General features: G+C 38.7%; 1 protein-coding gene across 3 annotated transcripts in view; it reads left to right on the forward strand.

The window, feature by feature from the left end:
• The window catches only part of LOC139715890 (uncharacterized), a 277,465-nt gene that overhangs the window by 249,069 nt on the left and 5,503 nt on the right, over window positions 1–22,893 (forward strand). For all 3 annotated transcript variants that reach the window (XM_071627442.1, XM_071627441.1, XM_071627440.1), the window contains exons 2-7: window positions 5,431–5,548; window positions 8,464–8,516; window positions 18,151–18,223; window positions 19,244–19,407; window positions 20,853–21,858; window positions 22,574–22,591. In XM_071627442.1, coding sequence (XP_071483543.1) covers window positions 8,514–8,516; window positions 18,151–18,223; window positions 19,244–19,407; window positions 20,853–21,858; window positions 22,574–22,591 — 1,264 coding nt within the window. In that variant the 5' untranslated portion in view covers window positions 5,431–5,548; window positions 8,464–8,513. The remainder of the gene's footprint in view (window positions 1–5,430; window positions 5,549–8,463; window positions 8,517–18,150; window positions 18,224–19,243; window positions 19,408–20,852; window positions 21,859–22,573; window positions 22,592–22,893) is intronic.

Genomic DNA, 22,893 nt, shown 5'->3' on the forward strand with positions numbered 1-22,893 from the left:
TTAAAGTCTGCTCTTTCAGAATATGGTCTTAACTAAAAATTCATGTCTGGCGACTTTTTGTTTGTTTTGAGGTGCAGGGTCACATATGGTCTTTGAGTTGAGAATAGTTGTGACATAAGTCACATATGTATGGTGTATCTGTCATACAGCAAATATGATGTCTTGGGCTGGCAGTGTCCTTTAAGCTGCTTGCCAGTGCATTGTAACATATGCCTGTCCTTTTCTTTAGACTTTGTACTTTATCATTGCATAAAGCAGAAATATAATTGAAGTTTATTGTCCCAAACTCTCTTTTTTTCCATGGAACAGAATATATTTTTTCCCCTCACATTCTTGATGTTCAGTTTTAAATCATGCAAAGTTTGAAAAGGTTGCCACATTTTGGGTGCCCAGAGGAAGGCTGTAACTACACCAAACTTCATATAGAGTGTCATGCATGTTTAGACAGGCATCGCTATTGACTTTGGGTCAATAGAAAACCCTTTGCCTCTTTGTTATTCACAGCTAGTCATGTTTTATCAGCCTAAAGCTCCTCACCATGAACTTGAGTAGGTGTTGACCCTCTTCATCTTTCCAGTCAATAGAATTTAGAAGAGATTTATCAAGCAGACCTCTCAAATTGGCAATAAAAGGATTAAATCCACTAAAGTGGAGCTAGCTTCAATAACTGTTTGTCTTTAGTCTTCAGACCTATTTGTCACTTTGTCATGTTATTGAATACATTCCTTGTTTCCTGCTAGAATAGGGTATCTTTTTTTGTAGGGCTCTGGTACCCTGTTAACTTTGAGTCTATTGTGCTCCAAGATTTTATGGGTCCAAAGGGGGAGGGGTAAAGGAGTGGAATGAGGTGATTGCTAGTAAATTACATGTTTGCTTCTGGCATAAGTCATCCAACCACCAACTTTGTGGAGGTAGTTTCCTGGTCAGTGTAGGGCCAAGAAAAACTCCTTTCAAGTAGTGGAATACAATAAGAGAGAGACAGTTGTGAGCTCATGTCCCAGGTTACATGCTCCTTTGGATCATTTATATGGATATTGGATGATATTTCTCATTCTGTGTGCATGAACTTCTGATGAGGTAAGTGTGGTAGTTGTTGTTGTTTGTATGAGGAAGCATTATGTATTCCCTGGATTTGAACATCATACGGGTGTTCTCATATTTAATGTGTGTTCTGTTTCAACTTGCCGCAACTTACCTGGGAAGAGGGGAAAGAGGAAAATGAGAGGTATCGATGCATTGGTATATTGGCTAACTTCTTAGGAGTGTGATAAAAAAATAATAATAATGATATCAAGAATCAAATGCACCCCCTTTATTGGAGAAGCTCCCTGATGTGCAATCCAAAGTATTTTTTTTTTTGAAATTGTCAGTATCCAGTTCATTGTGTATGGCTATGAATGGTAGACCTTCTTGTCGCTACATATAGTCCTTGCCCATAATGGATTATGATACAGATCTATGCAGTTTGGGGACACCTCTTCATCTCAAGGCATGTCCGTATTAATATCTTATGAAGGGACTCGATGCTTGCATACTATTTGAAGAACATTGGTAAAACATATCTCTTTTCAGGATTTTTGTTTGTTTGTTTGTTTGTTTGTTTGTTTGTTTGTTTGTTTTAATTTACTTAGACAGTTATGGTCTCTAAATTTTTAAATTTTGGTAAAAAATGGTCCTTCCGATAATGGAAGCTATACACCTTTTGTAAGTGTCGCAAAGGGATTAGTTTAGCTCACTTTACTTCTGACTGAAAAACCTGTTTGATCTTTATATATATGTGTGTGTGTATCTGTGTGTATATGTATGTGTGTGCACTTATATTTCAAAGTGATGCAAGCTTTGAAAACTGGATGAGTTACAACGTAGGCTTGTGAGTGGAACAGATATAGTGTTAAAGAGTGCATTTGGTTTCATTACAGAATTAGAAACTGATTGAAAAGAATGTAAACAAGCTGCACAGTAAAGTTGATGTTTCATGTACCTTTTATTTCATAACATTTCCATGAGTTCATAAAAGTTTTTTTTTAGCTACTGTGTTTCTGCCAGGGCTGCCTTATGCCTTACCCCCCCCCCCCCACTTTTTGTGCACCACACAAAGGAATACATAAGGTGTCATCACTTTGCCCCCCCCCCCCCCCCACATTCTTTTTTTAAAGCCGGAAGTGGCACTAAAAACAAATAGATAGAAATCTTGAAGTATGAGTGCGATAAGGTTATGTTTTTGTGCCGAAGAACTTTTTTTTTTTTTTTAGCTCATGAAACCCGGAAGTGCCCCCCCCCCCCCACCCCCCACTTTTGAAAATGGTCCGCCGGCCCCGGTTCACACTCATTTATTTGTGTGAGCATTGTGTGTATATGTCCTGTCATAAAGCATAGAATGCTGACCATTGCCATGGTAGGGACCGTTTTGTTACTCCTACAAAATGACTCATCATTGTAAGACAGTGCCTGTGATCGCTGTGCAGGAGAATATACCCCCCCCCCCCCACTACCAAGATGTTTTGTGAATGGATCCCAGCACCGTCAATCTTTTGTCATTGTATTCTCATCAAGTGTATGCTGCATACACTGCATACCATCTTCAAAAGGGGAGAAAAAAATGAGTTAAGAAACTTATGATAAAAAAACTGAAAATCATAAATTGCAGTCAGATCCTCTTGAAGAGTTTGCCAGGAATGACCAAATATTTGATTCTATCCTCATTTCCTTCATTAAGGGGCCCTCTCCAACGTGCCCACAACTGTTGATACAACCAGGGCTAATTGTGTTTCCCATGCAAACACGCCAATAGAACCTTTGGCTTACGCTGTGTGATGGAGACCTTTCTTCCCCATGCAGCAAGGTTCATTTCCTCATTGACCCTTCCCTGTCAGTCATTTTTTTTTCTTCCTTTTTTTTAAAGCAGAATCAAAGAATCTTCCTGTTTCATTGGCAAGTGGAGGAGAAATTGAAGAAAACATTAACTCAGCGACTATCTGACAATCCGGACGAATAAATTAGCCTAAACTTTTGTAAATGAGAGACCTTTGAACAGTGACAACCAGAGGCATAAATGTGTTCTTTTTTATTTTTTGAAGAAGGAAAATTCAATAGCAACATGATTTTACTCCAGATCAGTGACAGCAGAGACATAAAAAACATGCATGGTGCACTTTTGTTTACTGCATAACTTCATATTTACAGGGTAAAGAAAGAAATACATTCGTATCATGTAAAAGTATAGAAAATACTGTCATACTGTATAGGATATAATTATACAACATGATTTGATCACCAACTTGCTGTTCTATTTTCTCTCCAAGGAACGAGCTCCTCTTGTTAGTAAACCATCTTGTTTTCATTGATAAAGTGTCACCTCTGCTGTATGGTCGTGAGCATCACACACATTAAAGCTGAGAATGCTATAAACCAAAGAGTGATTCAGAGAAAGACATGAAATTTGACATATAATGTTCAAAAGTTTGACATCTTGACTGAAAATGCAAAACCCTTCAGTTCGATTGAAATATTTATGTCTCAGTGACTTATTTCGCTTGACTGCTTCTAAACTTCAAAGATGGTGATCTATGTATTTATATATTAGTACATGTATCATCCTATCTACCTCTGGGTATATCTTTCTATCCATCTTTCAATATATTCATCACTATTTCTTCCTGTAACTCGATATCCATTCACTGCTTTACAAATCTTTGACAATAATTTGTGGTGAATTAGATGTTTTCCTTTTTTTTTTTCTTTTTTGCTCAGTAACTCCAACACTTACTGGAAGAGTAGATATCAATTGGTGTCAGATATCCAGTGTCCGTACTGGGCTATCATTATTCTCTTGATCTCTGTAGTTCTTGGAGAAGGAATATTTATCCTTTCTTGATGTTAAGCTGACCTCCTTTTTTTTTGGGGGGGGGGTTCAATTCATATGTCATCAGATGTGTGGTCTTTTGAGTTTTAATGATTTTTGTGAGTTTTTGTAATGTCTTCTCTCATTGTATAAACAGAGATATGTATACATTGTCCCTGCTGTGGGTGTGGTATTTTCTATAAGAACTGGTCATACACAATTAACTTTGCACCCTAAACAGAATAAAATCCTCTTAGGGGACTGGACTACAGCGATCACCATAAATGAATAACTCTCATATTAATATTATTTTCTTTTCTGATTTCATTCGATAATTGTGATAATATCACAGACAATGCAACATTGACATAGGATTAGGTGTTCTGCACATTGATGGAGTTTCAAGTAATCATTAAAAAAGTTTTTAAAAAACCCATAAGATAAACATCCTGCACAGTGATGAAACCTAATCATGTACGCTTGTAGAGGATGTTAGAAGAAGAAATACTGTACAAGTGACCTTCATGTTACTTTCATGATACACACTTCTCTTATACCTTGATTGAACAGCTCTTGAAAAAAAAAATATATATTTGTACTGCACTCACTACCTCCAGATTGTTGTTTATTTTGATGTCATATATTATTTGATACTTTGAACTTCCACCCCTTCTGCGCACGTACACACACACACACATTTAAACACAAAACAATTAGATGAAAGGAGACAATATCTGACTAGAATAAGTAAGTATTGCAGGAGTACATCTTCATTGATGAGAAGGATGGTACTTTTGTGAGATTGGTCTCGGCAGGAGATGCAAAGGGTGTGAACGCCCACGAGCCATTGATAGTTTCTCTCTTGCTGTCAAGGATCGAGTGCTTCCCAAACAAAGCTTCATTCAGCAATATTTTTAGCTGGCCCCGTGGCGACAACGCTTGCCGCATATTGCCGGGGCATTGCCGGGCGTTCGCTGGAGTAGCAGCACTTCAGGCGACGAGATTTATTGATTTGTTTACAACGGGGAATGTTGCTACTTCTTTTATAGCCCTCAAGGATACTTCCAGGCCACTAGTTATGGCACGGTGTACTTGAGGAGCTTCTTTTTGGACCTGATTATCACTGGAAGATGTTGGGGGCGGGGGTAGCCAGGGGGCTAGGATGTTCTTTGCTGTTGAATGGCAAATGCTTTTAAATGCTCATGTTATTCCTATGGTTTCCAGTCCTATATATTCAGACATGTTGTCTGTAAACAGAAGAGCTAATTCATATTTTCCATGTATTGACACAGATTGATCAATGTCATTAATCTTGCTGTCAACTATTTACTTAATATCATTATCACGCAGTGATAACCGTTGAATTGAACAAGCATAGGACTTGCAATGCTGTAAAAGACATACTTTATTCCTGTTTTGGTTAATATATTTTTCAACTCTATGGACATGCTGTGATGCTGTAAGAAAAAAAAAATGTAGATGTAAGTGGTGAATTGATTTTGTATTTATGGATTCTATGTCCTGTATGAAGTGACAGTTTTTAACTGTAGATGATAACTTTTTGAGATGTTCTGTGTTGTATCTTTCAGATCTACACAGACTGGGCCAACCACTTCTTGGAGAAAGCTGGCCAGTCCAACTTCATCGCAGACCTCCAGGTTGACATCGCCAATGGCGTGCTTCTCTCACAGGTCATTGATGCAGTCAGTGAGTGTCAAGATGAGGACCAACCCTGCACCCTCTCCTTCTTTACTATGCCTTCCTCTTCACCCCCATCTTCCCTCTCCTTTTCTGCTCCCTTTTCATTCTCTTTAATCCGTTGAAGACGAGTCCCGAGTACACTCGGGCATGTGTCTATGGGAAATGCGTGTTGTAGCAAAATCAGCCCGTCCTCAACGGGTTAATACTCTTTTTCCCTCCCTTTTTCCTTCTCCAACTTTTCCTTCCCTCTGTCACTCAATATATCTCCTTCTCTCTGCCATTTTTCTTGTGTGTCAACATTCCCTGTTGATTTTCACCTACCATCCTGTTTTAGTCTCCTTTCCCATATTCTCCGTTTCCCTTGTCCTTCAACCAATCCTTTCCTCTTTCCTTCATCCTTTCCTTTTGCATTCCCTTTCCTTGCCCTATACCAATCTGTCATACCTTCTCTCCTTCTTCTCTTTCTCCTTCTTTTCTTCCTTCAGTCCCTCCAGGTTGAAAAAGCCAATTGCTTTCTGCTATCGTGGTGTACTGATGTCCTTTATGAACACCCATTTTAGCCCCCTTACATACAATCAGGGACGTGGATTCCACCTCCCTGATACAATTGATGGTAAATTTGCATTTCATGGCAACTACCATGGCAACACAAAAACCACAAAATTACACCCACTGATGGCAGAGTAACCATTGATTTCAAAGTTTCCACAGTTTTAAACACAGAGCCCGTACTACTAGCTTATCTTGCAAGAGTAAAATGTGCCGTGTCACCTATCAACTTTTCTAGCAACTCTTCATAACTTTGTTCAACAACTTGTGTTCTTTGTGTCTGTTTGGACCGGTAGAAAGCATGGGAAAATCTGAAATTGCTGTGTATGTGTATGGGTTAAGTCTCTTTCTTGTCATGGGTCTAAAAATGAATAAAAATAAAAACAAAAATAAAGATAAAAATAAGAAATGAACCATGCAGTATTAATGATGGTCCAAAAATGGTTTTCTTTATATTTCATGTGAGTCTGTTAATCCAGATGATCCAAGATGTTTGAAAATTTACATCATAAGTCGTTTAGAAAGATATTCTATCAGCTTTGCTCTAATATATCCATTGCTACTAAGAGCGTTTTAAGAGGCTTTATGATATCCCTGGGCACCCCTGGCTTAAAAAGAAAGGGGGAAATCAACATTGTAAATGTCACCAAAGCAATCAACAATTTACATTGTATGTAGAGTGGAGGTAACTTCCAGAACCCAGAGTTTAATTGGTCATTAGAAAATTTTGATGGCATATATGAAGGATAATCACCTCAATAATGTTTTTTTAATGTGTAACAAATGAAACAAGGCATGTCAAATACAAAATGATAAAAGGCCAAGTCATATACATAATGTGTATAGAAGTGTTATCTCTGTGTACTTTATATGTTGTGAGACAAGTTGACTGTCTCAGGCTTTAGAAAACAAACTAACAAAAAGATATGAAGTATTAGTGCCAAATGATGTTACATGAATTGATATAACTTATCAGTCACAACCCTTGTACATCAAGGGAACAGATAAAAAAGACATATAATCTTGCGGTAGCTTTACTCTTAAAGTTGGGACTATGTAGGCCTAAGCATGAGATTTTGCTTTCTAGCAGTTGAGTAACAGAATTACAAGTAAACTATAGATAGGAATAAGTGTATGTTTGATTGATCTTCTCAACCTAAATTTCATTCAGAGAAAAACCACTTTCCAACAAGAAAAATATACAAACAATCAGAACATCCCAAGTCCATCACATGCAAGCAATGCTGAAACTGGACTTAACACTGTAATGAAGGCGTGTGTGCTCTGGTAGGCGGGAGGGGTTGATAGCTGATGGCTGTCTTCTGATGGTAGCAGTGCTATATTTGATAGCACCCATGTCTCTCATCAGAAGGTAAATGATGGGGCACTCCAATGGCCATCATTTTGTAAAATGTCAATCACCCAATCAGCCAGGGATATGAGTCGTCCAACACTCGTTAACAGAGCTTCAGAGTTGAATGCACAAAGTCTCTGTATATTCCTTTTCCTTCTTTGTGTTCTTCTTTTATTTTTATTTCCGGTTCTTTTTGTCTCCCCCCCCCCCCCCCCTACCTCTTCAATTTTGTTTTGCTGTTCTTGTATTGCTAGCTCATTTTCTCTTTTTTGTTTGTAATTTTTTCATGTATCTTTTTCATTTGTTTATTTACTTTTATATGTGCTTACCATTCTTTTAAATCCTTCTTCCTTCTCAGTTCTCTCTATCATCATTTTCTTTTTGCTTCGGTTGTCTTCATCCCCCTTTTTTTTTTCAATTTGTCTGTCAAGTTTCATCCAACCGTAGCATCTTCATCTTGATGTTGTTTTCGCCTGTCACAGGTCCTCTGTTTCTCTCCAGTCTCTACTTCATGTCATTCTTTTCCTATGTATGTCCATTTCACTCGCTATTTAATGTAGCATATCTACTTCCTGTTAATTTGATCTCTCTCTCTCTTTTCTCTCTCTTTTATATCTGCATCAATCAGACAGTCAATACCCATTTCAATTCTATCTACTTTCTCTCTTTTCCTTGCTTTGTAGTGTAATCAGGCATCGTACCATGTTTTCTTCTGAATTAAACATTCTTGAGGATATTCACGTGAGTAGCGGTGACACTTTCATATAAACATACAGAGGGAGCCCTCACCCCTGTATAAGATAACTTCCTGCATCAAATGTTCACTCCACTTGAGAACGTCCGTTCTTTCCTTCAAGGATGAGGAGATATGACATTTGCTAAATGTACCATAATGATGTTGCGGTACTTGATCAAATTTTGTCTGTCAGCAAGGAAGATGTTGTCTCTATTCTATCATTATCAAAATGATTTGTCTCTTACTATTTTTAATGTCCTTTTTTTTTATCTCCCTCTTCAGCAAACGAGAAAGTTGCAGGGATCAACCCGTCACCGCGGACGACAAATCATATGGTAAGCGGGCAATGTTTAGTGAGCTGAGCGCTAGAAGGGCATTGACTCTGTAGACTTCCTGTAAGGTTAATGTCCTGGCTCTCAACTGACAGTCTGTGCGTATGTATTTATAATTTATAACACCAAAATATTGACATTCTAGTAGTTTTGTTTTCTCATCTAACTGTACAGTTTTCCATGTAATCATAAAGGTTGCAGAAGTTTTTTTTTTCTGTTTTCTTGTCTTTTTCTTTCTCTCTCTTTTGCAGCTATTTATAACATTGAAAGAGAAGAACAAAATTGGTGACTCTGTGAGACTGTAAACAGTCATGACTGTCCTGCTGTTGGTATACTAATGATGCACAGGATAGAGTGTGTTAGTGAAGGTGCGGCGTGCTCGAGAGTATTGACAATGGTGCGACATGCACGAGGCGCAGCCGAGTGCATGTTTGCAACCGTTGTCAATACTCGAGAGTGAGCCGCACCTTCACTAACGCCACGAAATAATCCTGTGCATCATTAGTTTTATAAAATGGGTCGAAAACTAACAGCATTTTTCACGTACCTTTGTGGGTCAATACCAGTCAGCTACATGTAGCACTCGCTCAAAAGTCAAGATGTCCGAAGATGTTCGTCCCAAACATTTACGCACGTCGCACTCGGAAATCCCGCACACGTACTGTACGTACGTATAAGAGTATACGTACGCCACGTACTGTTATGCACAAGAAAGGCCGCCGGCTGTTGTGGCAGCCCGCGGCCCGAACTAGAAGTTGTTTACAGGATTGACAGTGCGTATAGTAGCGCGTGACGCACTTGTAACAACTGATTGAGTGCGCACTGCTAGTGTAAAACATTGTGACGTACGTCAGGCCAGGGAGGTGGAAGAGAGACTCTTCTTAGTGCTTACCTGAAGAAAATAATGCACGCACACGTGACTCATTTCAGCGCTTCCAATTGGCTACATTCTTGAACCCATTTTATAATAAATCATGAAGCATAGTGTGCTGTGAAAGCCATTGGGTCTGTGATTACGATGTGGATGGGAGATCCCCAATATCTGCAGCTTGTGCCACTAGAGGGCAGTATACTAGATTTGCCTGCAGCGGCTGCCATCCAAACAGGAAAGCCAGTCTGTGCCTACATGCCAGGTTCTTGTGTTCATAGTTCTGATTAGCTCGGAACATTGGGTCATCACAGGTCCCCAGTCTGATATGTGGACTCGCGACCAAATGAATTAGCTGGCATATCATCTCTGTATGACAGTAAGATGCAACATCCCCATGACTTGACCACTCAAGATTCATTTCCAGTTGTTTGGTAGAACTGATGTACAGAACATTTACCACTCCCAATGCTTTCAAACATACTACTATTAAAGAGATTGACAGCTTTAATGCTTTTCTGAAGGCAACAAGAATAAAGTGCCTTGCCTAAAGGTGGAACTGCCTGCGTTCCAGTGGACTTTAGAATTTAGAGTCTGTGGGTCTTTTCCCTCCCACTGAGCCACAATATATGGCTCCAGTCAGTGCTAGTGGTATATTAATACAATCAGAAAGAAATGCTTAAATTATGGAAAACAATGAATTCAAATCTTATGTATGGGAATGTACAGATGATGTGGATTTCTGGCTTATCGTTATTGTAGGCCCATTCCATTATGATATATGATGGATATGCCCTCTTAATCTCAGGGTATTCGAATTAAATTTTTAACTGAATATACAGGTTGTAGAATGAAGGGAGGCATCTTCAGTCCAACGTTATTAGGCTCAATGTTATCTCAGCATTTGGATTCATATTTGAGTTGTAATATTATTCTGCAAATGTGTTCCAATTATTCAAATTTGTCAATCAGTTGAAGAGTTTGTTCGCAAAAACCGATAAGTCCATATTTGCCAAATGGAGATATTTGCGATTAATGGTCAAGAAAAATAAAGAGAATAATAAGAAAATATTTGCTTCTTTTGACCATAACTTCAAAAATGTACCTTTATATATAGTGACCAATATGTCATTTAAAAGGTATTATTTTGTACTTTATGACAGAAACCGTACTTCAAAATCTACAAAAATTGACTTTTTGGTTTTTGCGAACAAACTCTTCAGTTGCACTCTCCAGTTGATTTTTAAAGACTTACTTAGTTTTCGTGAGAACTTGAAAGGAATTACCGGTACCAAATATAGTTTCTCTTCTTGCTGCCATGCTTTTACATCTGCTTTGCAGTTGCTACAAAGGAAGGAAAAATCCAGCAAGAAAATCAGATCTACCTGAAAACGTAAAGCAGTGTATCAACCTTAAGGTTCTGTTTAATCTTTCTGACTTTACAGAATAAGATGGCAAAAAAACAACAACAACAAAATGTGGGGTTCCATATATTGCCCTTTTACTCGGAGGCTAAAAAACAACAACAACAAAATGTGGGGTTCCATATATTGCCCTCTTACTCGGAGGCCCTTACCTCTAGAGGTAGAGCTGGATTCAACCTGCATTCCCCCTTGAAGATTTGCACAGACCTCATGTCTCATCTCATGCTTTATTCGAAGGGACAACTCCGAATGAAGACATCATTGTGGATCGATTGGAGATTACAAGTCATTTTGCCTCCCTAAACACCCCCCCCCCCCCCCCCCCCCCCCGCTCTGCCCCCACAGACTGGCCATTGTGCACCTGAGGCATGTCATCAGACCACAGAGGTAGAAGTAGGGGGTAGTGTAGGGAAGATGGGAGGCCAGGCTTTGATGGTACACCTTGCAGTCTCTCCCCCCATGCTGTCTCCTCCGGTCCAAGAAGATGGAATTCCGTCCCCAATTAGTGGTATGCAAGGGGCGCGTGGTAACCACAGCAGGGGAGGAACGGCCTCAGTTGATGGCTTAAAGGAAGAGATACGTTATTATACAAGAAGGTTTCAATGGGGACTGTGAAATTGAACATGTCAGGAGTAATATATATGTTATGCACCCTATTACCACTTCTATGGATTCGATAGTCCGTTCAAATGAATTGTAGGCCTATAGCAGAGGAGAATATATAATATCAAGCAATGAAAGTTGAGATCAAATGGAAAGTAATTTGTAGTGAAGGTCTCAAATGACAATTCATCTTACATGTACCTACTCAGACAACTTGAGCATTCTTTTTAAATTTGCCTGCTGTAAGTATACAGAAATAGGGCCCCATTTCATAGCAATAGGGCCCCGGTTTTCTAATTTCACTCACCACAGCAACAACTGAAGTCCAGTGCTGCTGAATGTATGATGTCTCACACTTGTGAGGTAGCTGCAGGGATGATGATGTTCAATTGATGAAGATGCTCTATAATTCAGGGCCCAGTGTTGCACAACTTGTACCTCAGCATTGATTTCATCTTTTCCTTTCTTTGCTTTTCTTTTCTTTTTTTTCTCTCTCTAATGTAAAACCTGAAATAGTCTCTTTTTACCTATCAACCAGCCATAAATGGACTACCCTCAGTTTCCTCCATGAAACTGACTTTGTTTACAAATGTAGAATGAATTCAAATTCAGAATACAAGGATATAACATATTGGATTTCAGTTTGAGCAGGATTATGTTTGAATGTGAGGACGCCTAGTCGCAAAACACTCTGCCTGTTTCAATATTGATAACGAGCACCAAAAGCTCCAGAGATCTTTAGGGCAAACCTGAGATCCTCGAGTTCCCTGTGTCATGTAGCTGGAACAGCTTACTTGAGTTGACCGGAGGGGAAAGAGCTTATCGTTTTTTGCCCTCTCATTGGATGGCATTAGTGCAACCAGTCAGTGATGGTGTTACCTACCAATCCTGAGAGATTATCTTTGCACCTTCCCAATTCTCCTCTTTCATTCATCTGTTCATCCATTTCGTTTCATGTTGTGTTCCTTGATATCTATGAGTGGTTTTTCTTCTCTCTTTTTTTCTTCTCCCTCTGAAATTTCTGATTTGTTATCGTCCTTTCCTCTGTCACCAGTTTCTTCATCACTTTTCCTGTGACTGTCCTCATCCATTTGCAGTTAGACTTAAAAAGGGGAATAATCCCCAGATATGTTAATGGATTGAATGAATTGAGCAATATTTATAGAATACATCAGTAAAGTTTGAGAATAATTAGGCTATTCATTCAAAAGTTATGAATTTTTAGAGTTTCAATGATGCCATTGCTTGTTTGAAAAATTGTCATTTTGCCAGCATACCGAAAGAGCACTTGATTTACCTCTTTCAGGAAGCAGAGGGAATAATGTTACTGTTAAGATGTGTCTGTAACAAGTTGAAGAAATGTTTTCTTTCTATCAAAAAAGGAATGGAACTTTGTGGAAATCTCTTTCCATCTTCTTTATATCATTGTCCAGCAGTGATATCACAAACTTCTAATCCATGGCTGACTGCACTGAAACTTAAAAAAAAAATTATAACTACTGAATGGATTGTCTGGGTTTTTTTTTCAAACGTCCCCGATATGTTATACTGATATTGTTGCATTCACCCAATCCACATATGTATCTAGTTTTCATTTTCCTTTCATACCCAATATCCTTCACTCCCAATTCATAAGTGATGCGCCATTTGTGGTCTTGTCATACTTTCCAGAGGTTATATTCAGTGACAGCATAGGTTACTTCTAGTAGGATCTACTTATGCATGAATGAAACTTTGCATGATGAATTTGGCATAAGCAATGATGGTAACACTGTTTATGACAGTATTCCTTCAACTACAATTTTAACACAAGTACTGCTCCTTTTACTGATGCTGATGAAAGCAGACATTACTGATCAAATCTCGTATCACTAGAGATATGAATCCATGAGTATTTCCATCTTGATTATGGTTTTAAAAAAATGTATATATATATATAAAAAAACATTAATTACTATAAATAGAAGAATCATTATGAGTATTGTGCTTTGTTTGGTGGTGATTAAATTCTCGTAATTGCCATCAACAATATGAAGATTGTAAGTACGATTTCGATAATATCATTATTCTGTGTTACTGACTTTCTGAACACCTGGCCAGGCAAGGTACGATTTTGATAATATCATTATTCTGTTTTACTGACTTTCTGAACACCTGGCCAGGCAAGTCTACTCCTGCCCCACGTGCTGCCCAGTTGGAAGCTTGAACCAGAGAGTGTCAGCTCAGTGGGATAGCATCCTGTAGTCTTGTTCTAGTCTTTATCAACTTGTGCTGACTTAATCCAATATCTTGTTATTCTAATGTGTGTACAACATTTTATCACATTTGTACAAGTCTTTTTTGTGATATTAGCAGATGTGGACTAGATGTGGACCAGGTGTGGCAATTATTATTTTTTTCTTGAATGATTTATTTTGTGATCACACAAGGATTGTATCAGTAAAATACACAATATGAGGTTATGTAATATCATAACTGAGGCAGGGAAAAAGAAGTTCAATCAGGAATTTAGAAAATGGGCAGAAATAGGTAGGTTCAATCAGTTCAAATGAGAAAGAGTAAAGTAAAATGATTTTTGATAATCACATCCCCTCTATCTATCAATCTGTCTATCTGTGTATCTATTGTTTTATATGTTCATGTATGGATATTAATATCATTTATACAAAAGGGCTATAGATATAAAACAAAAAAATATTTTCTAAGGTGAAGCTTTCATTTAGTTTGCTATTATCAAATGTAGCAACACACAAACAGTGTTTTTTTTTTCCCTCTCTGCGTAATTGCATGCTTGAGCTAAGACTAGCACTATCAGTTTGAAAGAGTGAGTAAATTAGGTCCATGGACATAAGTGCATCTCACTCCACATTTAGCAGACTGCAATGAAGGCATTTCCCTTGGGAGGTAAAGTACTGTCGGTCAATGTCATGACTGTTGTATAGATGTGGAATATGCGCGCAGTGGGAAAAATGTTTGGAACATACACCAAGATGGACAAACATACTCAAGGAAAGTGAAACTTGTTGATAAGGAGAAAGAAAAGGAATAGATCCTGTTGGTGGTCATGGAGCAATGTTTAGGGATAGAGGTAAAGTGAAATGAGGTCACGTGTTTCAGGTAAGAAACATTAATTGGCATGGTGTAGGTGTATATGAGGGTAGCAACAGTAATGATGAAATGTAATATATGCAACATGATCTCCCATTTCAGCTATGATCGTGTATCAATACCTGCATAATGTTGTCACACTCTTTATGGAATGGTATCTACTTACAATTATTTCGTGACATACATTATAGTATGGGCTTGAAAGAATGTTAACGTTAATTATTCACGTGTGCTGATAGCCAAATGCTCACTTTTGTTTTTTTAATTGACAGGCAATGCAAGTCAGGAACATGTGGAATTTGAAAAGATAATTTCATTTGATTTATTTTTTTTTCTTGGTATTCTCATCTCCTGCTGTAACTAGTGTTTCTTCCTTTAAAAAGATATTCTCTTTTCAAATTAGCAGGGCCAATCCCTCGCATATTAACCGGATTGATAACATTAAAGTCACACTGATGCTTCCAGTGAATTAATTTTCTCTGAAGTTGATACTGCTATATGAGTGGATTATAAAGTAGGTTATGTAGATTAAAGGCATGGTGAATTCACACTGTTATCAGTGTTATTGTAATGATTAGCATTGGTGTGTTTATTATCATCATCACTATCACTATCATTAAACATTATGTTGTTCATTGGAAACACACACAAAGATTGTATTTACAGCATTTGAAAATAGTAATTGGTTTGTCACTTTATGATGCTAAAAAAATCCAGTGAATACATGTTGTATGGAGTAGAATATACCATAGAACACCATATTCTGTAGTTGGTCAAAGTTAGTTCTCTGTTTCCTTTTGGAGGTATATAATGTAGATGATACTAACAATCTTTAGAGTAGGCACGTACTTGTAATGGTCTATGTAATATCAGTACAAGGAGATTTATGAGCCATAATCCCTGTCTGTCTGTCTATCTATCTCATCTATCTATCCATCTATCTATCTATCTATTTATCCATCTATCTATCTATCCATCTATCTATCTATCTATCTGTCTGTCTATGTATCAATCCATCTATCTATTTACATGTATCTATTTATTTTCTATGTATCGTTCTGTGTGTCATTGTATATATGTATGTATGTTTATACATCTATTTCTATACATCTATATACCTCCATTTCCATATATTTCTGTCTGCCTATCTTACTGTCTGGCTCTCCTTCTGTTTGTCATTGAGTCTAAACATCAAAAGTGTATCTGTTTACTTACATACGAATATATGCATCAATTTATTCATCTTTTCATCCATATAACTGTCAAGTGTATTATCTACCTTTAGATATCTCAATCTATTATTGCCATTCATTTTGTTTCATTTATTTCATTTTCAACAAAGAGAGAAAATGTACAAACACTATCATGAGAAAAGAACAATAGTATGAAAATAGAAATAAAAATGGAGGGATTAGTCCTTATATTTCATTAATCCTTACATATCTTTCTTTTTTTCTATCTATTTATCTGTCTACCTAGGTTTTTTTTTCTTTATCCTACTTGACCAATGTCTGATTATAAAGCCCTGGAGAATTTATGGCTAAAAGTGTCAACACACCACCTGTGTCAACAGTGTATATATAGCTTCTCATTCTTTTACACATCAACAGTATGCAGATCATGGGTACAGTGATGATTTGCAGCGTAAATTGATTACTGAGGACAATTAGAATTAATTGCCTCCATAAAGGCTCCGTATTTGCCAAGCTTGCTATTGATTAGTCTCCCCATCACAGCTAGACGAATCGGTTTTCCCATCTTTTATTGGTCAAACTGCAGACTAATACTACAGTTAGTCCTGACATATGGCTCATATTGATTTCTATTCCTGCTGTTGCTTTCTGTGTAGGTGAGATGCAGTGTATACGTCATTTTCTGATTACTGATGTGTCTAAACAGATGATTATCAAAATTTTCTTCTGTAGCATAGATAATGGATGATACAGTACATGCATAATTTTCTAATTATTGCATATGTCTACAAAGATGAATAACCAATTTTCTTTTGTAGTATAGATTATAAGCAGTCGCTATTATCTAAAGATCTGCCTGTACTGTCTTGATTGCTACTAATTTTTTGAGTAAATACCACGAGCATCTCGTCTTTTTGTTTTTTCTCTGCCATTGTAATGTCCTCTGAAGTAGCGGCATGAATCTTGTGACATATGCCTTCAGTAGGCAAAAGCTCTGAACAGCCTTCAAAAAGTCATCAGTGCATTAAACTCAGCATGAAGTGGCATCTGAGTATGCACACTATGCACAGTCCATGGACCTCTGTGCATTCCTTGGAGTTAAACCATACCATTGCTGCATTCCCCCATCTCCCTCGACCCGATGCATATTCATGAGTAGATTTCATATTCATCAGCTAACGGAAGTTGAGCCTCGTAGCCTCAATTAAGTGGAAAAGGTCGCTCTGCAAGCGGCCTTGACGTTTGGCGTTTGCTGGCCGCTGCCACTTTACCGCGCAGTGTCGTCATTCTCTGTGAGCAGATCTTTGCATCAGGTGATAAAAATAGCCCACCATCGCATCCCTGCTAGGTTGATGCCTCATCTCTATGTGTGTAGTATTCCATCACACTGTAACACACAGTCTCATTTGGGCTGTGAGCAGGTGTACGCATTACACGCACATTTACGATGGGTGTCAGGTTTCGTACTATCAACTGAATCTCTTTTCGTTCTTTCTTTTTATTTTGACAAAGGATTTTAAAGATATTGGGTTTGATGGAAGGAGGCAGATGAAAAAATGGGAGAGTCTTGTTTCTCCACTGTTCTTGTTGGGGTTTTTTTATCCAAAAATTTTATTCGATGCAATATCTCAATTGCACATTCTGTTCTGCAGTTGAACACTTTCTATTTGAATATGTTCATTATTGTGATGCATTGTCTGCTACACTTCTTTCATAACTGCTTGCAATGATCAGCTTCATGTTGTTGCCATTTGTGTGTTATATTTACAAACCTAAATACTTTTACATGTGCATGTGTATAATTATATTGAGTATAAACATGAATAGGAATCATTCTTATTCTCTGGGGAAAATTCATACAATGTATATAAGCCTTAATTTGAAATCAGCGTAGCATCTAGTTTCACTTGTTCCTCATCATCACATCGGCTTTCAGATTTTAACCTGTGGAAGACTAGTCCCGAGTATATTTGGGCTGGTGTCTATGGGAAGTGCATGTTATAGTAAACTTAGCTCATCATCATCAGGCTAACATTAAGGTACAAGTGATGATACTTCACAGATGAATGATGAATCTTAGCTTTGAAGATGATTTTTCCTTGAGGTAAATCATTGTGATGCATTGTATCTTTTGGGACAAATTTTGAACAAATACGCCGGAACTTTCATCTTGCTCTCACCAGTCACAGATTGTGAAAAAAAAAGAAAACACTTGGCAGCTTGTGAAGTCATGTTGTTTCATTTCTGCAGCAGCTTCTGTATCTACTAGTTTACCCTAGGGAGAGCATGTCAAGGGCCTAAAGATATTTTGATTCTTCATATCTTTGAGACCACTGGTTTTGCTTGACTTCTCTTTAAACTGATATCTTGCACCATTTTCAGTTTTATGTTTTTAACCACTGAACCTCTCATCCCCTTTTGTTTTTGTTTACCTTCTGCAGATAGAGAATATTGAGAAATGTCTCGGCTGTTTGAATTCGAAAGGAGTGGCCACTGATGGACTTTTAGCCAAAGGTAAAAGAGACTTGGATATTTCTTTCTTTCTTTTTTTTTTGGGGGGGGGGGATTCATTTTGTACAGACCTTTAATAACTTCTGGGGGGTGTTTCATCAATTTAGTCAGCGCTGACAAGTTGTCAGCGCTGACAATTTCAGCAAAATCCTTGGTTTTGATTGGCGAAGATGCTCTGGTCACTGACTGTTACCATGGTGATTGTCAGAGACTGACAACTTGTCAGCGCTGACTAACTTGATGAAACACCCCCCTGGATTTATTGAGGCAGACAACTTGAAAGTGATTTTATATTTTGTTCTTGTTGATATTATGAAACTTGAGTGAGATTTATCATGAAATATGTTTCCTAAGAAACCAGATATGTTATATCTACAATCTGACACTCTGAAATGTCATGTTATTTGTTGTTCTAATGTATGCAGCAATCCACTCTTTGTTCAAGATTTTCACTGTTCCTTTATGAGTCATCCATCATCAAGTTCATGGACTGAGCTGTCTAGATTTTTGGCAGATTAGTCTGTACCCTAGTGTGATTTGGCTTTTCTCCCAGATTGACCACAAGATGCCAGCAAAGTTTATCTTTTGCTTTTTTTTTTCATCACATGTTTTGTGAGCATAGTATCTGTCAAGAATTGATACCAACGAGAACCAGGTTCACATGAATTTCCTATAAAGGGATGGTATAATAGTGGTTGAGGCGAGGATTGAGCTTTCAACTTTTTGTGAGATACTAAGAAACCACTAATTGAATGTTACAGGGCATACAATTCTAAGAGGAATTCAAATATTATTTGATGAAAATTGGTTTTGAAATGGCTGAGATATCCAAAACAAAGTGAAACAAAGTGATCCAAATAAAAGGTTGGCTCTCATAGAATTACTTACTCTGTCATATTTCATAAGAGGTATCTCATTATCTCACAAAAGAGATGAAAATCTTAAGACCCATCTCAACCAAAACTATACCATCCCTTTAAAAGATTTTAATGAGTTAGATGTGTCTGAACCATCTTCACACAGATCTCCACCAGGGCAACCTCAAGTCTGTGCTGGGCCTGTTTTTCTCGCTGTCGCGCTACAAGCAGCAGCTGCAGCAGGAGGAGCAGGACCGACGGAAAAAGTTGGCTGCCGGAGGTGGGAAGACCGTTGCCCAGCAACGCGCCCAGAACGCCAAGCAAGCCCAGGTTTGTGACTCGATGATTGTCATGACGATGATGGTTACTGTGATGATAATCAAGAAAACAACAGATGATAATCAGACTGATAGTGAAATCAAGTGTAAATGAATATGATTTTTTTTTCCAGTGCATGAAACTAAAGGGGAGGCAGGCCAAATGTGATTTCTCTTTCCATTGGTGATTTTATAATTTTGCGTACTATACAATTGTGTTTGTTTTCCTTATTTTTTGTGTAACTTTATGTAGACACATATTTGGCAGCTGTGTCTACATAATTATATACAATTATAGAAAATACAGTTTGCACATCTCTGACTCAGATTTGTGTAGTTTCCAAGGTGCTGGAGTTGTGCTGCTGTACCTGGATGTGTATGTTTACTGAGCAGCTGAATGTTTGCTCTTTAGGGGAACAAGGTGTTATATCCCTGTTTGCAGGTAAACAGAAAAGGGAGCACACATCAAGATAATAAATATGTCCACCTCCACCACCGATTTATGGGGGGAAGATTAGGATATAGTACAATTGGGATTTTCTCACTTTGCAAACTGATGTTTGATGTTCTAAGAAAGCTCTTTGTTACCTGCCCTCATTAATGCATTGGAAAGCTAAGGGGAAGTGCTGACACATGGATCATCCCTCTGAAAAAAAATGGTATGTTCAGTCCCATACTAGATAAAAAATTTATTGCATAAGACCTGTGAATGTGTTGATCTGTGCTTGCCATATCATTGTGGACACTCAATCTGTGCGACAAGTGTGATCAAGTTACAGACACCCATTTTGCCAAAGGTGTGATTGGGCATATACAAGTGGCATCTAAATTGTGAATGGCTCTCACACTGGTGCTTTTATATGGGGTAAAGTATCCATCTCTGAGAACAAGGCAACCTGCCAATGATGTAATAGGATAAGGATCCATTCATATGACCTTGTTAGTCAAGTTGATAATACTAGTACTCCAATTTGTGGCAACTTTTCCTGTGGGACATTGGGTATTGTTTGTCTGCACGTACACACTTTTATTCCATCACAGCTGCTGTTAGTTACTGGTAGCCATGTGTAGCAGTATTGTATGCTAGAGATATTCTGCTGGTATGTTTTATGTTTTGAGTAGTCTGTTTTTCGGCAGGGATTTGAAATATTGATGCAAAGAACGACGCTAGATGTGGAAATGCAAGTTTCCATTTTGCTCCGTGCACGAGACTAACTTTCGTATACCACGTGGTACGTGTAGGCTGATTCTAATTCACATGAATGAGAAGATACGATACTTTTGAAGGCAAACTTTGTGAGACTTGCTTTTGAAGGGAATCGATGGGAGATATTAGCAGAAGTGTGTGGTGAATTAGCAGCATTCACAACAGTGAAAACTCAAGTTTTTCTGTGTAATCTAGAACTGTTGACAGATTATTTTGTTTTCTTCCTGTGTTATGTTCTTATTTGCAAACAGCCACCACCACCACCTCGCCCAAACGGGTCAATCAAGCCCTCACCGGCCCAGCTCAAAGCCACTGGGGCACGCCTAGCAACGCGCCCACAAGCCACCGTGAATGGTACGCACCTGTCGGTGGGCCGACCCGCACAGGGACAAGCCAATGGCTCAGCTCCTCGCGTGATCTCCAGCCAGGGTCAGAGTTTGCCGAATGGAACCAGCCGGGCCAACGGAAACAACAATAACATAGCAGGGCGAGTAGCCCCATCCACTAACGGCTCCCATCCACCGCATGGACGGTCCACACAGAATTTGGCCACATCTGGTCATCATCAACCAGGGCGAGCAGCCCAGGCTAGGGCAAGTAGTGGTAGTACCGTTGCTAGTCACCAGGCATCAACTAGAGTCACGCAGGGCTCCCATCAAGCCAACGGGCGGTTGCCTCACCAAGTAGGGGGGAGTGGTGGCCATCAACAGTCTAAAGGACGTGGGAGCAGGGCGGGCGATACTCATCCCCCACCAGCGCAGCTGACAATAAACGGGACAAGTAGTTCACTGCGGGGACAACTCACACAGAGTCGACTGTCGCCAACGGGGCAGCTGTCTCTCAGTATCGTGAGCGATTCACCAAGGAGCAGCCATGAGCAGAGCTCAGGAGGGCAAGCGAAGCTAAACTCACAGGCCTCACAAAGGCTGGCCAGTGGGGCAAGTAACTCGTCTGGCCACAGCATCTCGGTGGCCAAGCAGAGGTCACTCTCACCAAACGAGCAAGTTTCGCAGCGGAGACCTAGTCGGGCTTCTCTTGGCAGCAGCAGCAGTGCCCACAGCTCTGCCCATCCCTCTGGACGTGGACAACACAGCGGCAACCAGCAGTCTTCGGGGCGGTCGTCACATACATCCTCCGCCAACATGCCGAAGCCCCAAACCCGGTCTGGCCATGGGGGGTCCAGCTCCTCTTCGGCCTCCCACAGCTCTGGTGTACAGCGACGCCAGCCCCCTGGTGGTTCTTCCTCACAAAATTCAGGTAGCAATCAAAAAATGTTTTGCATATTTAAGCTCTTTTTCTTACATATTCATCCCCAGGTTTTCCATGTGACCTTCAAATTCATGTCTTGACCTTTATTTTTCTTTTTGTCACAGGAACTTGAACAAGATACAAATAATTTTGGATATATTTTTCCAACTTTTTCCTCACATAATGATGTGATGCTTCAAACATTAGATATCTCAGTCAGGATAAATGATGTATCTGTAGATGGGACCAATGCCAACAAGTGGAGAATGACCTGTTTAAAGCTGTGTTCTTGAAAAAAAATACAAACTGTAGGGGAAGTGCTGTGGTAATGACTTTCCAATGTTAACACTTGCTGCTTCATTTATGGTATTTCATGTCAAGTCATTTTATACTTGCCTCTAGTAAGAGGTGATTCTAGTCAAATGATCGTGATAATACAAACATTCCTTTTTTAAAAAATCCATTTTAGAACTTTTCTACAGGTACTCGAAACTAAGTAGGGAGGAAAGTCTGTAATACAAAAGAGAAACTATGTGAATGCATTTAGACATTGCATTGTCCCTTCTTTTGTTATCGCCGTATTTGATGATATCCTGGAACGTACCTCAGCAAAAGTTTCAATGTGTTGGAGAAGCAGACTGTGTAGAAAGAAACAGTGATCCATTCTGTTGAAAAGAACATGATTTTCATCAACTTCTCATTCCTTTTTACCCACCATCAGCAGCCCTTGCACGTAGGAAAGGTAAATTTCAAGATGATCAAACCAAGCATTAGACACACACTCAAAAAGATGATATTTAACCCGAGTGCATATACGATTTATTCTCACACTATTATTTCATTTTGATGTCGAGTTGAACATAGATCTATTTATACATATATATATTCCTCCTGAAATAGAATCACAGTTTTACCTCTATATTCTTTTCCTTGTGCTCTTGATCTGTGTTTGGGTATATTTCGTTCTCTGCTGTTGCAACACGCGGGCATTAACCATTTGTAATGCTGCATATGACCTTTGACCTTTTTTGCATCACTTCTGGC

Source organism: Diadema antillarum, unplaced genomic scaffold (assembly GCF_040938485.1).
Source record: "Diadema antillarum isolate AM-2024a unplaced genomic scaffold, OU_Dant_1.0 scf00000057, whole genome shotgun sequence".
In the NCBI taxonomy this organism is placed as follows: domain Eukaryota; kingdom Metazoa; phylum Echinodermata; class Echinoidea; order Diadematoida; family Diadematidae; genus Diadema; species Diadema antillarum.